This window comes from Pseudochaenichthys georgianus, chromosome 11, assembly GCF_902827115.2.
Source record: "Pseudochaenichthys georgianus chromosome 11, fPseGeo1.2, whole genome shotgun sequence".
Lineage (NCBI taxonomy): Eukaryota > Metazoa > Chordata > Actinopteri > Perciformes > Channichthyidae > Pseudochaenichthys > Pseudochaenichthys georgianus.
In genome coordinates, this window is record NC_047513.1 from 7,778,567 (window position 1) to 7,793,465 (window position 14,899).

At 40.9% G+C, this 14,899-nt stretch overlaps 1 protein-coding gene and 1 long non-coding RNA gene across 2 annotated transcripts; one reads left to right on the forward strand and one right to left on the reverse strand.

Moving 5' to 3' along the window:
* The first annotated feature begins 4,274 nt into the window (after positions 1 to 4,274).
* On the forward strand, positions 4,275 to 4,709 carry LOC117454761 (uncharacterized). The gene is made up of 3 exons (XR_004553022.1): positions 4,275 to 4,379; positions 4,489 to 4,582; positions 4,659 to 4,709. It is a non-coding gene; the product is annotated as an uncharacterized lncRNA (long non-coding RNA).
* Positions 4,710 to 7,546: 2,837 nt separating this feature from the next.
* On the reverse strand, positions 7,547 to 14,676 carry LOC117454668 (CD209 antigen-like protein E). The gene is made up of 8 exons (XM_034093789.1): positions 14,595 to 14,676; positions 14,335 to 14,418; positions 9,045 to 9,158; positions 8,861 to 8,914; positions 8,678 to 8,749; positions 8,239 to 8,390; positions 8,022 to 8,140; positions 7,547 to 7,929 (listed from the first exon to the last, which is right to left on the reverse strand). The coding sequence occupies exons 1-8, from the start codon at positions 14,656 to 14,658 to the stop codon at positions 7,707 to 7,709; spliced, it is 882 nt and encodes a 293-aa protein (XP_033949680.1). The 5' UTR covers positions 14,659 to 14,676; the 3' UTR covers positions 7,547 to 7,706.
* Positions 14,677 to 14,899: the final 223 nt, after the last annotated feature.

Sequence of the window (14,899 nt, forward strand, 5' to 3'; positions counted from 1 at the left end):
AGCTATGCAGATGACACACAAATTTACATAACAATTTCACCAGGAGACTATGCTCCAATTCAAACACTGAGTAAGTGCATTGAACAAATCAATGACTGGATGTGTCAGAACGTTCTCCAATTAAACAAAGATAAAACTGAGGTAATGGTTTTTGGAGCCAAGGCAGAATGTTTAAAAGTTAGCGCTGAGCTTCAGTCTGCAATGTTCAAACCAACAGATAAAGCCAGAAATCTAGGTGTAGTCATGGACTCTGACCTGAGTTTCAACAGTCACATTAAAACAGTTACTAAATCAGCCTACTATCACCTAAAGAACATATCTAGGATTAAAAGACTAATGTCACAGCAGGATTTGGAAAAACTTGTCCATGCTTTTATCTTCAGTAGACTGGACTACTGTAATGGTGTCTTCACAGGTCTCACTAAAAAATCTATTAGAAAGCTGCAGCTGATTCAGAACGCCGCTGCTCGAGTCCTCACTAATACTAAGAAAGTGGATCACATCACTCCTGTTCTGAAGTCTTTACACTGGCTTCCTGTGTGTCAAAGAATAGATTTCAAAATATTGCTGCTGGTCTATAAAGCACTGAATGGTTTAGGCCCAAAATACATTACTGACCTCCTGCTAAACTATGAACCATCCAGATCTCTCAGGTCTTCAGGGACTGGTCAGCTTTCTGTCCCCAGAGTCAGAACTAAACATGGAGAAGCAGCGTTCAGTTATTATGCTCCAAATATCTGGAACAAACTCCCAGAAACCTGCAGGTCCGCTGCAACTCTGACTACTTTTAAATCCAGGCTAAAGACTTTTCTTTTTGTCGCTGCTTTTATTTGAACTATTCATATCTTAAACTGCACTGTAACTTTTATCCATGTACTTTTTCTTGTAATGTTTAATTGAACTATTTATATTTTAGACTGCACTGTAACTTTTATCCATGTATTTTTTCTTAATGTTTATTTGATTAGCTTTTCTTTTTTAATGCTTAATGTCTTTCATTTTTTTTGTTTTTGTTTTGTTTTGTAAAGCACTTTGAATTGCCTTGCGTTGAAAAGTGCTCTATAAATAAACTTGCCTTGCCTTGCCTTATGTGGTAACTAGTCAGACAAAAGTGCCACTAGTTGCTGAAAAAGAGTGACTAGTATAATGTTCATAATCAAGGATATGGAATAAATACTCAAATGGCTTGCCATAGTGACTATATAATGTTTTATTGAACTAGTAAAGCAGAGTGCAAAACTAGTGTGACATATATCTAACAAGTGAAATCAAAGAGCCAACTAATAGACAGCTGGTCTGATATCAAGGATATGGAATAAATACTCAAATGGCTTGCCAGTATGGAATAAATACTCAAATGGCTTGCCATAATCCGCTGCAAACGACACCCTCCCACCCAAAAGAGTGCCGAGTCACATACGCGTCCTCCAACCTCCACTCACATGTCTCCACTGCCTTTAGTCTCTCAGCTGTGAGTCTCCGCCCGCTGATTAACACACCTGTTCCCAGTTCAGTTAATCAGTGCCCATGCAGGCGCGTTCACATCACAATATAAAGGCAGCAGGTGAGTGAGGAAAATAAAATGACTTTTCTCTGCCTTTGGTGACACACAGAGCTTGGAGACTTTTTTTGGAGACACACCTTTTCAGGACTCTGTATACAGTCCATATCACTATCAGGGAGCGCAACCACAGAAGTCAGACGCGAGCCACACAGCTGCCAAATAGTATCCCAGTGCACCTTATTGAGGTGCACTTCGACAAACAAAAGGTGAGGAAACTTTACCATGTTATAATATTTGAGCAACGAAAGCAAACGGTAATTAAAGCAGCTCTTTTAAGTGTCTGTCAATTCGTTTTTATTTCTTCTATGCCAATATATGTGCGACAGTAGTCATGATGGCGCCCGGGTACCCCTTCTCCCCTCCAACCCAAAAGGGTTTAACTAGAGGGGATGGATCCAAACGTTGTTTAACATCGTTTGGATCCATCCCCTCTAGTTAGCCCTACAGCTATTCTCTTATATTCTCACTTATAAACCATATTTATCCTGATGGCTTGACTAGCAAACAAAGTTTGTTATCAAGAGAAGAGCTGAGTCCTTCAGTATTAAAGGTAACAATGTCAGACAAGTGGTCTTCAGAACATCATCTATGATAATACTGTATACAGTACATGTATAATTATGACATTTCAATACTAGATGGAGATCTGCACTACATATGCAGGAGAAAAAGAAATAGGGCCGAGCAGCTTGCAAAAGTTGTGGTGTCAGCAAAAGAAGCCAACAAGCTCGTTGAGTTCCACTGCAGCCACATTGGTGGACACTTTGGAAGGGAAAAGACTCACGGGCCATAATTAAAAGATTGTATGGCATGGAGCAGGACATCCGCAAGTGGGTGAGTTAAAAAATAATGAGGTAAATGACACATTATGGTACAAAAGTGTAACACAGAAAAGTTCATAGTGTTTATTTGTTGAGATTCTTCAGTGTCCCCAGTGCCTATCAAAGAGGGCCACTGTCAAAGAGAAGACGGAGTACAGTCCTATAGAGGTACAAGACAGTTTCAGCTTTCAAACATGTCAACAGTGATGCGATGCTCATGTGTTTTTTTTCCTCTCAGGTAACCGAGCCTCTGGAGCTTGTTGGAATGGACCTAGTGGGTAAACTCACGGTAACAGATGGTGGCAATCAGTACATATGTGTCATGGTTGATTATTTCACCAAATGGGCAGAGGCATACCCACTTAAAAGCAAAACAGCAGATGAGGTCAGCAAATTGTATTATTGATTTATTTTACAAATGTGGTGCACCTGAAAGACTGCTAACAGATCAAGGCGGGGAATATTGAAATAAGGTACTTTGAAGCAGTATGACTCCCCATTATGTAACTGTGCTGTGCTCACTTATTTCCTGTTTGTCCCAATGTTCACTTCAAGGTCAACTATAGCCTTTGTGAGAGGCTGGGCATCAAAAGAAACATGTGCATGCCTTACCATCCACAGACAAATGGGCTTGTGGAAAAACAATACAAAGGTATATTTGTTCATAGAATAAGAAACATTGTTCCTATATTAACTAATCAGAATTGATACCTAAAAAAACAACGAGTAAATAAATCAGCTGCTTCATCATATATTAGAAACCAATTTCTGTTCTACTTTCTTGTGTTTGTACTTTACCTGAATGTAGGTCCCTGAACAAACTGGTGGCAGGTGAGCCAATACGGTGGGACCAAGTCCTTCAAGGGACAATGCTTGTTCTTTGAACAAAGACGCAGTTGACCACAAAGGTCAGTCCCTATTATCTGGTGTTTGAGAGGCGCCCAAGGAGTACGAAGTAAGATCTGCTCATGTTCTCATCCTTTTGAATTCATTATTTATTTCAAACATCTATGTTTTCTCTACATTCTAATGGTTTTCTGTGGCAGATAACAGAAGACAAAGTCCGCAGCTTGGTGGAAAGGGAGGATATCTTCGAGGGACTCAAATCACAGGAGGCAGTCTTCACCGGGGTGAAAACCGACTTTAAAAAAAGTTTTAACCAGATTTTAACAATTGAGGGGAAAATAGCTGACATTGGGACAGAAAAGGGTAAAAGGACAATGAAAATCTACATTGACCATCTGTCACACTATGTCCAGCCAGAGGAGAGGGTCCCTGCTAAATAAATAAAGTGTTGGATCCTTCTTGTCTGGCTGGTCCACTGAAATCCACCTCCACATCCACCTCCACCTCCACCTCCACCTCCACATCCACCTCCACATCCACCTCCACATCCACCTCAACATCCACCTCCACCTCAACATCCACCATCCACCTCAACATCCACCATCCACCTCAACATCCACCTCCACCTCCACCTCCACCTCCACCTCCACCTCAACATCCACCTCCACATCCACCTCCACATCCACCTCAACATCCACATCCACCTCCACATCCACCTCCACATCCTCCAAGTGCATGGCTCCATCGACGGACTGCCAAGTAAACTGACACAAAGTACACCTTAAAGTGTGCATTTCATTCATAACTAACATGCCTTTTTTTTTTTTTGCAGTAATCCGAGACATATGGGCAGGGGGAAGAAAAGAGACGCTGTGGGCCAAGTATGGCCCATACAAGGTCTACAGTGAGAATCTTTTGGTCTTGGCCCCGGGAAAGGAGATGGAGGGTGAAGTAAGCCTACTTTCTAAGAAAAATATACGTATGCAAACTGATAATTCTCTCGAAAATGGGTTAAAAAGATACTGTTGTATTTATAGATTGTGAATGCCTATCTATCATGGATTGGGGCCAAAGCTGGGGTATTGATTTGTTATTCCTACCTCATGACTTCCCTCTGGCAAGGAACCCACAAAGGAGGTTTAAGAAAGGTGAGTGGAGTAGGACTAGAAATAAGTGTTTATATGAACATATGTACTGATGTATGCACAAATATTTTTCAGTTGCATACAAAACCCAATCTATCTGTTTCCTGTGTAGATCGCTGTAAAAATCACTCGCCCTAAACGGCAGGATTCGACTTCATGCGGTGTGGCAGCCGGAGCGGTCTGACAGGGTACACTGGCCACTCAATGTAAGTCATCTAAAAATGTTAATGGCCAAAACATTTATTTTATTTAACACTCAACACTTTGTTTGCACTTCCATAGATCATGTATCTGGAAGAAAACCGGTCCCTGTTCTTTGACCCATTGGAGCAGTTAAACAGATGCAAAGATCTAACAAGGTGAATACAATATAAGCTCTACTGTGTTTATAGACATATTCATGATTTTGGATTATATTAAGAGGGAGCAACACAAAGCCACAAATCATTTTCCTGATTATTACTGTCTTACTTTAATAACATTAGATTGTCCTGTGTGAGCATTCAGCTCTTCTTGACTTATAAAAGTATCTTACTTGGGCTTATATACAAAACCCAATCTATCTGTTTCCTGCGTAGATCGCTGTAAAAATCACTCGCCCTAAACGGCAGGATTCCACTTCATGCGTTGTTTGTTGGCAAGGTAACATTTATTAATGTGTGTGTGTGTGTATGTGTGTATGTGATATATATATATATATATATATATATATATATATATATGAAAAATTCAGGTATAAAGGACTAGACCAGGGATACAAGAAATATTATATTGGCATTTCACTACCTTAATGCCTGTATTTCTTATCTTTTTTTTCTTCCGGTGACCTATCCCAGCTCTGTCAAGCTTGTGGAGAATTGAGCTCAGGTTCTAAGGTTGACCAATGGGTAAGAAGTTGTATTAATTTCCAGACCAACATTTGGCTGGAAGACTGGGATACCTCAACATCACCGGGTGAACACTCACTGCAACAGATATTGAAAATGTTGACTTGAAGTCACCAAACTTGCATGTCTTTGCTCTATGGGAGGACACTGGAGCAGTTAAAGAAACCTCTGAGCACAGACTCTAAACAGAAAGGATAACAGCTAAGGTCCCAACCTATACATTGCTTGTTTAATTAAATGTAAACAATTGATTACTGCTTACTCTGGATGAGGGATGTTAACCTAAAGAAAATGTTTGTCAATATTCTAACATGTGTTTTTATGTTTATTTTAAGATTGAGTGCACTGGCTGGACTATGCAGTACCACATGAAATGTGTTCGGGAGTCCTCTGTGAATGAGGATTATTTTTGCAAACGCCTGCACATTTAAACAGTTTTTCTTTCTGTTGGGAAAATACTCAATATACTCTTCCAATATGAGAGTACACATGATGACAAAGCTAATCTAAACAAATGCTGGAGCTGGTATCTAATATTCGAAATTATTCAGATATTCAAATATGAGTTATAAATATTTTTTTTATTTTTTTTTTATTAAATTTGATCAAATGGAATAATTCAATGTTTACGACAGTGCCATAGCTAAATGTGTTAGGTCTAAAGATGTGTTTTGCTCCGTTCACCGTTCCCTCACAGCGGGCAGAGCTACAGGTGCTGATCTCTCTCTCGCGCGTTCGTTATACTTCACTCGCGTTTATGTCCAAATCCATCAGATCCAGCTAGTTCTAGCCAACGATACGGCTGCTGCCCCTCCCTACACGCAGATCACACAGATCACGCAGACTCAAACCTCATCTTATGCCCAAATTCCAGCTGAGAGGGTCTTCTCTACAGCTGGCCTGATTGTGAATCGTCTCTGCACCCGCCTCTCCCCTGAGTAGACATGCTCATATTCTGAAACAAGAATGAGTATTGAATAGCTGCATTCTGTGCATAGGCCCTGCAGGTTGTTGATCTCTGTTGTGATAGGGTTACGTTGCCCTGACCCGTTATGTTGTTCGTGTCTGATCCCTCTTTCATTTAAAAACCAAGTTGTGTTTTAAGCATGAAAGCTGTAGGCCTATAGCTGTCAACTGCTCAATACATTTGACAAATTCGACTTGGTTTCTATATTTATCTGAACATTTATTTATTTTTCAAAATATTTTATTTTATTTGTCAACATTTTTCCCACTTTTTTTTTGTATAGGATATGTACATTTCGGTTAACAGTTTTTTGGGGGGTCGAATATACATTTGCTTTCAAATTCCCATCCCTAGCTGCATATATGTATCTTGTGACTGTAACTCCCTCTCTTGTATATCAGCATGTGAAGGACACTGTTCAGGAACAAGTTTTACCAAATGCTCTGTATGTGATGACTACTTCCATTCTTGCAAGGATAATAAATACATGGATCCTGAGATTGAAGCTCAAGCTGGTGACGAGTGATATTTTTCCAACAATTTCCAATAAAGGTTATTCTGAAACATAACTATCACTGTTATCTTTCCTTCTATAAGAGTAATGTAGGCCAAGAAAAACTTTGCATTGCATAATATTGAAACTTACATTTGGGCACTTTAAATGTAGCCAAAAAGATGTGAAGCTGCGCTTAGCCCACCAAAACATGCATAGTTGCAACTTAGGCAGTTAAGCAGGGGTCCTAATGGTGCAAGACGGGGAAGGCAGACATTACTTAAACATATAGGCAACACGAGAGCAGACGTATAAAAGCCCCGCCCCCACCTTCACAGCTGGTCGAGGAAAACCAACAACTGGAAGATGAGTGGAAAAGCGTCACATACATTTATAAGTGCTCACAGCTCCGTGGGAATTATTGCAGTTCATTTCTTAAGGTTATTGTTACGTGCTCCCCTCCTGTTTGTCTCTCTGTCTCCCTGCTGCGCAGACACACCTGGTCTGCCCCTGGCTCCACCTTCTCTACCAGGTGTTCCTAATCGCTGGCAGGATATAAGGAGAAGCTGGAGGAGTGGGATCGGCCCCCCTTTGCTGATGCCAATGCCAGGAGACGCTCTCCTTCGTGTGGTTGCTTACTGTTATGAAGGGCTAGTTCTTTTGATGTGCCTTTGTGTTTGAGGTGGAGCTTACTTTTTTATTTTTTGTATTGAAATTCTAATAATTATGAATACATCTGCTTATACATTTTTCCATACATTTTTGGATTAAAAAAAATTCTGTAAATAATGAGAAATGAGGAGTGCACTGTGGTACTGTGATATTACAATATAAATGAAATGGCATTGATTACTGTACAATGAAATAAATAAATAATGAAAAATGCTGTCACACTAACCCGAAGTCTAAAGTTACACTTCCACAATGTTTGTTTTGCAAATCCAATAAAAATGATTTGCATGAAAAAGGACTTAAAGAAAATGTCAATAGTTGCAGAGAGTACCTCCTCCTCCTCTGGACACACACTTCAACTGTCCAGGTTCTTCTGGTTTCTCACAGATACTTTTGTAAGGGTCTTCACAGGATTGATCAATCCAAATCTTCAGGTCTGTCTCTCCACCTGTCTCCCCCATCTTCACACAATCCTCTCCATCAGGATTGCGCCCTTCAGCATTGTTTGGCTCTCCTTCAGACCAAAAAGGAAAGCTGAGGTTTGAAGAAGAGAAAGATGTGTTTTAATAAAACTGTTGACTTTGATATTGGAGATTGACAAAAACATTTGTTTACAACAATCAAACCTGTTGTCCAGTGCTGATCCGTCTGTCCACAGCCATGTGTCCTCTGAGTTTGTCAGTCCGATCCAGAACTTGTCCTGATCTGCAGTCATCTTAACTCTCACTTTCTGCTCCAGGAATTCCTGGACAGCAAAAACAAATATGTTGAATAACTTTTCTGTGCTAACTACTGCAGAAACAAAGTGGTGAATCGTGACCCTGCAGCAGCAGTGTGCCATACCTGCTCCTCTCTGCTCTCTATCTTAACCAAATCTCCTCCTTGGCATCTGCATTCATCTCTGCTCTTTGTCCATGTTGTTTTATTGGTGGAGAAATAATAGCATTTCCCTCCATAACGCTCCCAGCCGACTGGACATGTTGTACATGAGTCCCCTTTAAAAAGATCAGAGCAAAGTCTTTATTCAGGTGATACACATCTGTTTTATGTGTGTGACAATCTGTCACACTTCAGGGCCCTTTGGTGACTCCGGTCTGCATGGTGTTACTCTCTCTGTTAGGGAAAAAGATTAAACAGATTTCATCAGAGGTGTGTCTTGAGAACCTGAACAGAGATCAAAACTCTTGGTTCACTCAGTCGAGAAGAGACACAAAGATGAATATTCAACAGAACAATATGAGTGTTCAACATTTGAAAGAGATCTGGATCAAACAAAGTTTACCTGTGAGGTTTTTTATCTCAGCGTCACGCTCATCTATCATCTTTTGGAGAATCGCATAGTTTGTAGAGTACACTATCCATCAGAGGCAAAACATTCCAAGGTGAATTTAGGGTGAAGGTTATTATTTTAGAGATATAGGTAATGATACTATATGAGTGTTATTACAAAATGAGTTAAAACTACCTTTGAGATTCTTTTCCACAGCCCGACTTTCTTCCGTTTGGTTGTTTTTATACACTGATTGTTAAAAAAGAGAAAGAAAGTATGGTTTGTAGAATAGTAGTAATCATTCAAATTTAGAGTGAGGATTATCATAAGGACAGATCTAGGTAATAATTGAAATGCAGAGAAGAAGAGAAAAACTCACAGGTCAGTGCGAGAGCGATGAGAGAAGCTGCCAGGAGAACGCTGAGAACACACACAGCCGCTCTCTCTGAGGTGACTCGACATCGTGGACCTGACTCAGATTGCTGTTGGGTATCTGTTGAGGAGAACAAGAGAGGGACATGTCTTTACATTAAGTTAAATATTCCTTGTTACTATTCCCATTTCCAGTTTTTCACCCCCTATGTCTGTGTTTACTCCCTGTCTTTGTGTTTCCCTCCTGTGTGATGGTGAGATTCTTTACACCTGATGCCCTCTGTCTTAGCATGCCCTCCCCAGCTTTGGGAAAGTGTGATATTTATGAACATTTCCCCTAGATTTCTACTCTTATTTAAAGCCTCACAAATATGTATCTGTTATGACATCTGTTACAAATAATAGTATGATAATAAATCATAGTAATTTTCTTGACCTTATTTTCTCTCTCTTTCTTATTTGAAGACTTTTATTTTTCTAAATATTGTTGTTCTTTGTCTTTTATTTTGTATGCCCTGTAACCATATTATCTTTTAAAATGCAAAGAAAAACAGTTTTGCTCCCTGTGTGTTTGTTTTTAGGAACTTTTAAGACGCTATATCAGTAAAACCTTAATTCACATGTTCACACCCTACTGCCTGGTTCAAAAACCAGTTTCCTTTTTAGGACATTTTATAAAAATGCTGTCCATTTCAGAGCATATTTTCACTATCTCCATTATCACTCCAAAAATCTGAAAAATACTGTCAACAGTCACAAAACAAATCTAAAATGCTCTATAAATCACGCAATAAAAACCTTAAGAATATAGATATACAACTGGAAGATTTGATGTGAGTACTACCGACGTGGATATTTCTGGTTAGAAAGTATATGAATAAAATAAGACATTGCATTTCTAGCTAGTAATTTGAAAACATATAATTGGCAAATATCAATGACAATTTATTTTTGTGTCTTAGTGGGGAAGGCTCTCCCCGCCTGCTTCCAGCCCTGTATGGGGCTTACTGCGCACCACGTTTCCCAGGTCCCTAAGGAGCATGGAAATCGTAAGTGCATTATGTCCAAGGGGGTCAGATACAGCTTACTGACCCACAGCCAGGGCCGCCTTAATGCACGGGCTGACCTGGGCTGAAGCCCAGGGGCCTACGGAGATCAGGGGCCTATCATGAGCCAATAAAAAATTTAAATAAACAAACTCTTGGCTTTCAGAATATGAAACTTTTATTTCCAAAATCACACGATAAATACATTTTTGAAGCTTGTAAAGGGAAGATGACAGCTCTCACTCGCCACTCACTCCCCCTCCCTCCGGCTGACATTATGAATGTACGCGTATAGTAATCATAGATAACACGGCAGGGTCCGTTACAGTTTGTTTTCATCTAGTTTCAAATAAACAAAGTCTTGGCTTTCAGGATATTAAACGTTTCGGCAAATTCAGATGATACAACTTTGAAGCTTGTGACGGCATAATTACAAGCGGAGAACGGAGTAACTTGACGTCACAGCAGGCAGAACAACAGCCGGTGTTTCTCGTGAGTGTTTTCCCCGGGAAACAAACACAATACACACAAACGCAAAATTACACAAACACACACATACACACGTGTACACACACACACACACACACACACACACACACACACACACACACACACACACACACACACACACACACACACACACACACACACACACACACACACACACACACACACACACACACACACACACACACACACACACACTCGTGAGCTTCCCCCAGACCAGTAATCCAAACGAAAATATCTTCCCTCCGTAGTATTTTGATAATTTGCTCCGCTAATCAATCAGATCGATGGATTCCAGAGATTTTTCTCAAACATGATGACTCCGTAACAGTCAGTGGGCACCACTTAACAGCCAATCAGAATGAGAATATGTTTCGCATGTGACTTATTCAAATTGCGAGTGATTGAGTGACAGATGAAGGTTGTTTAGGAGAAAAAGTTTGAGGAGAAAAAGTTTGAGAAGAAAAAGTTTGAGAGTGGCGCTCGGGAAAGGAAATTGTTGAGGGAAAAGGAGTTTCGAGACAAGCAGCTATTACAAAGCATGCCGAAGCTTACAGGTTATTTTAAACCTGTAGGCCAGGATGAGGAGGAAGGACAGATGAGTTCTGTGCCGAGCGGTAGCGGTGCCGGCTGCGGGGCCTCGGAGCCAAGTAGGCCGTCTGGTTCTAATAGCGATGGACTAGCGGGAGAGGAAAAACAGACAGGAGGGAGGGAGGGGAGCAGATGGACTTGCTACGTGGAGGGGAGCCAACGGCAACCGGACAAATACATGAGGGAGGCCCGATACGTCACTCATCTGGAGGAGAGGACCAGGCGCGCGTAGAGCAGAGTGGAGAAGTGCGATCACAGAGCCTGCCGAGGCTATAAATGACTTTGATTTGTTGTTTAAATAGGGGGCCGACAAAACCATCAGCCCCAGGGCCTGATGGCAGGATAAGGCGGGCCTGCCCACAGCCCCCCTCCTTTCACCAGTCCTGTGTTGCCCCAGCAAGCGCAGACGATGAAAAGGAGCCCGACATGTCCAAAAGATAAAACCTTATGAACGGGCCTGACGTAGACCAAGACTCCGCCGTGCATATGTCCTCTACACTTACGCCGTTGAACAAGGCTGTCGACACAGCCATACCACGTGTAGAGTGTGCACGGACCCCAGTGGGAAAGGCTCTCCCTGTCGGCATGTGAAATGCACTCGCAGAGCCATCCTGTCAGGCGTTTCTTGGACAGAGCTTTACCGGCCACACCATCCCCAAAGCACACAAACAGCTGTTCAGTGCGTCTAATAGAATCCTTGCACCCTACATAACATGCTAGCGCACGCACCGGGCAGAGGAGATGCAATGTTGCCTCCCTGTCCCCAGTATGGGGTGGAAGACTAAAGCCGTCTAACTGTATAGCCCTCGACCTGAACAAACTCCTTAGGTTCTTGGGAACAAAGGAGGGGTTCGGTCTGAGTGTCGCCCCGCTACGGTCACCACGAATGAAAAGGCAACTCAGGTGCACCGACAGAGCGGTCAGCTCGCATACTCTCTTGGCCAAAGTGAAAGCAAGCAGCAAAGCTGTTTTCAATGATAGCGCCTTCAGGGAGGAGAGCTCCAGTGGCTCAAACGGTTCTGTAACCAAAGCCTCGAGAACCAATGGCAGATCCCATTACGGGGTGGAGACATGCACCACTGGGTGCTGTCTCCTGACCCCCTGCAAAAAACACGTCATAAGCGGTTGACTAAAGGCTGACCTGCCACCAAATCCCTCATGGCAGGACGAGATGGCTGCTGCATACACCTTAACTGTAGAATGAGCAAGCCCCTTGTCCACCAGTATCTGTAAATAGGACAGAATAGAGCCCAATGTACAGGACAGAGGCTCTGGACTCCTTTCCTCACACCACCGCTGGAATCCCAACCACTTCGTCCTGTAACAGGCTGTGGTGGATCCTGCTCTTCCTGCCTGGATAGTCTGTATAACATTGTCAGACAGTCTACCCGTCTCAGCCTGTCCCTCTCAGGAGTCAAGCCTGGAGAGGTTGGCCCAGAGTGGGTGTGGCGGCTCAATTTCCAGTTCAGTTTGAGTCGCCGAGAGGCTAAACTTGGTTATAAACTGTGACGCGTTTTCGCAGAGAAAGCCCATACTGAAGCAAGAAAGTTATAGGATATTTAATAAACAAAATCAAAACACAGTAACTATGGACAAAACAGAAAAAATGACAGCACAAGGTCACCCTCTGTCATCCACACTCGACATTAAACAGGTGACTTATATAGACAAACCACACCCATGTGACAATTACCGGAAGTGCTCAACAAACAAATAAAAGTGACGTAAACAAATAATAATAATAATAATAATACAAATAATGAACTTGGGCTAAGTAGCATTAAGGCACCTACAGTGGGTAACGCCCCTATTGCACCTGCTTCCTGAGACAGCGCCCCCCAGAACTGAGGAACTGTCCAGGGCTGGCGCACCATCATTTAATCATAATGATGTAATGTATTTATTATATTTATTATAAACGTTAGTCCTTAACATCTATCACTGTGTATATCACCATTCAAACATCTTTTAAAAGTTGAACAAACCCCACACAGCTCAGTAAAGACTGTGAAATGTTGACTTTATTTGATCATTTCAGTAACAACTAACGTTCATATTTCTCTTTTTGATTATAATACTGATGAACGTTCAGAAAAAAGCACTTTGGCAACTTACCACATACGTTTTAAAATGCTTAATAAGCACCGTACATTTCATTATATAATTTCTCGGTTGAGTGACGGCAAATGCTGCAGCTGGAATGCATTGTGGGGCAGCATTTTCTCCTCTCCTGTCGGTTAGGGAGGTCCAGTGGTTCCTAAGCTAAAGGAGGTTATAAAGGAAGTTTGAAACCTCCTTTCCTTTCATTTGGAGAATTGGAACGGCACTTATCATGGCTGCCACTGAAGGACTTCCGGGTCATTTCACTTGGTTAGGAAGGTTCCTAAGCTAAATGGACTATTGGAACGCAGCCCCGGCCATGGTGAGTACAAAAGAAAACAGGAAGTGGAACATAAACTAAACTAACATGAACATGACAATCACAAACATGACAATACTAACATATGTGATGGGACACAACAAACAGGAAGCAAGTCAAACGGATCACTTATATCCTTTCCTCTTGTTCAGTTCCTTATTTTTTTCTAAAACTTGTATTTTTTCATCAACACATTTTACAGTAACGAATGTAATGAAAGTAATGAAAGTCCTCTCTACATTTAGTGATGGATTTTTTTATGAAGTAATGAAAGTCCTCTCTACATTTAGTGATGGATTTTTTTTCTTTATAACAAAAGTGTAAAAAATGTAACCCTAACCCATATAGCCTACAGTATTATTCTCATTTTTTTTACAGCATTAATAAGGTCCAAACATGGAGGGTTTTTAAACTGACACATCAGGATGCAATATTTTTTATTTTACTTAAGTAGGAATACACATTCTACCAAGCAAATGTATCTTAGTATATTATTTCTTTACTGTAATATTTATTTTTGTACACATCCAAATCTTTCTTAAGGTACAAGCTGTTTGTTTGTTTTGTTGAATATGTTTTGTTTGTTTCAAGGACTGAGCACTTAACTGTAAGATTTAGATGATACACAGTTTTATTCAGACATCTTTCAGTGGCAGTTGCATTCTGACTCAACTGACTGGAGGTCACTTTCCTGTTCACCTTTCTTATTTATAAAATAGTTTTTGATCACTCACCAGGAAGCTCTGTGGATGGCTGCTTCTTCACGATTCTGACTTCAGAGAAAGTAGTTTCATGCGGTGCCGGTGAGGAAGCGCTGCCTGCAACACAAACCACGAAACAACCCAACTTTCTGTTAAATGAGCTCTGAATATGTACACATTCACATTTCACTCAAATGACAGAAACACATGCGTCTTTTCTTTTTTAGAAAAGGTAGGTTTTTGTTTTTAGGAATAGATAGATAGATAATTAGATAGATAATTATAGGACTCACCATGAGTATTTCCCTTGTCTCTTTTGAACTTTACATCAGAGTACAAAACTTCAGCTTCAGGCATTTTATCGCTGTGATCATCAGTGTCTTTAAAAGGGAAAGGAACGCTTCACTGCACACTGTTCAATTAAGAAAATGCTGGGGGAGGGCTTTATACAGAGTTCCTCAAAATCTAACAAATGTTATATCAGTTATTGGTTTGTATTTTACTGCCAGCTAAATAAATAAATAATTTGATTTGAATTGTTTAGTCAAGATAACTTCAGTAAAATTATATTTGTGAACATTTTTGTCAATTTATTTGG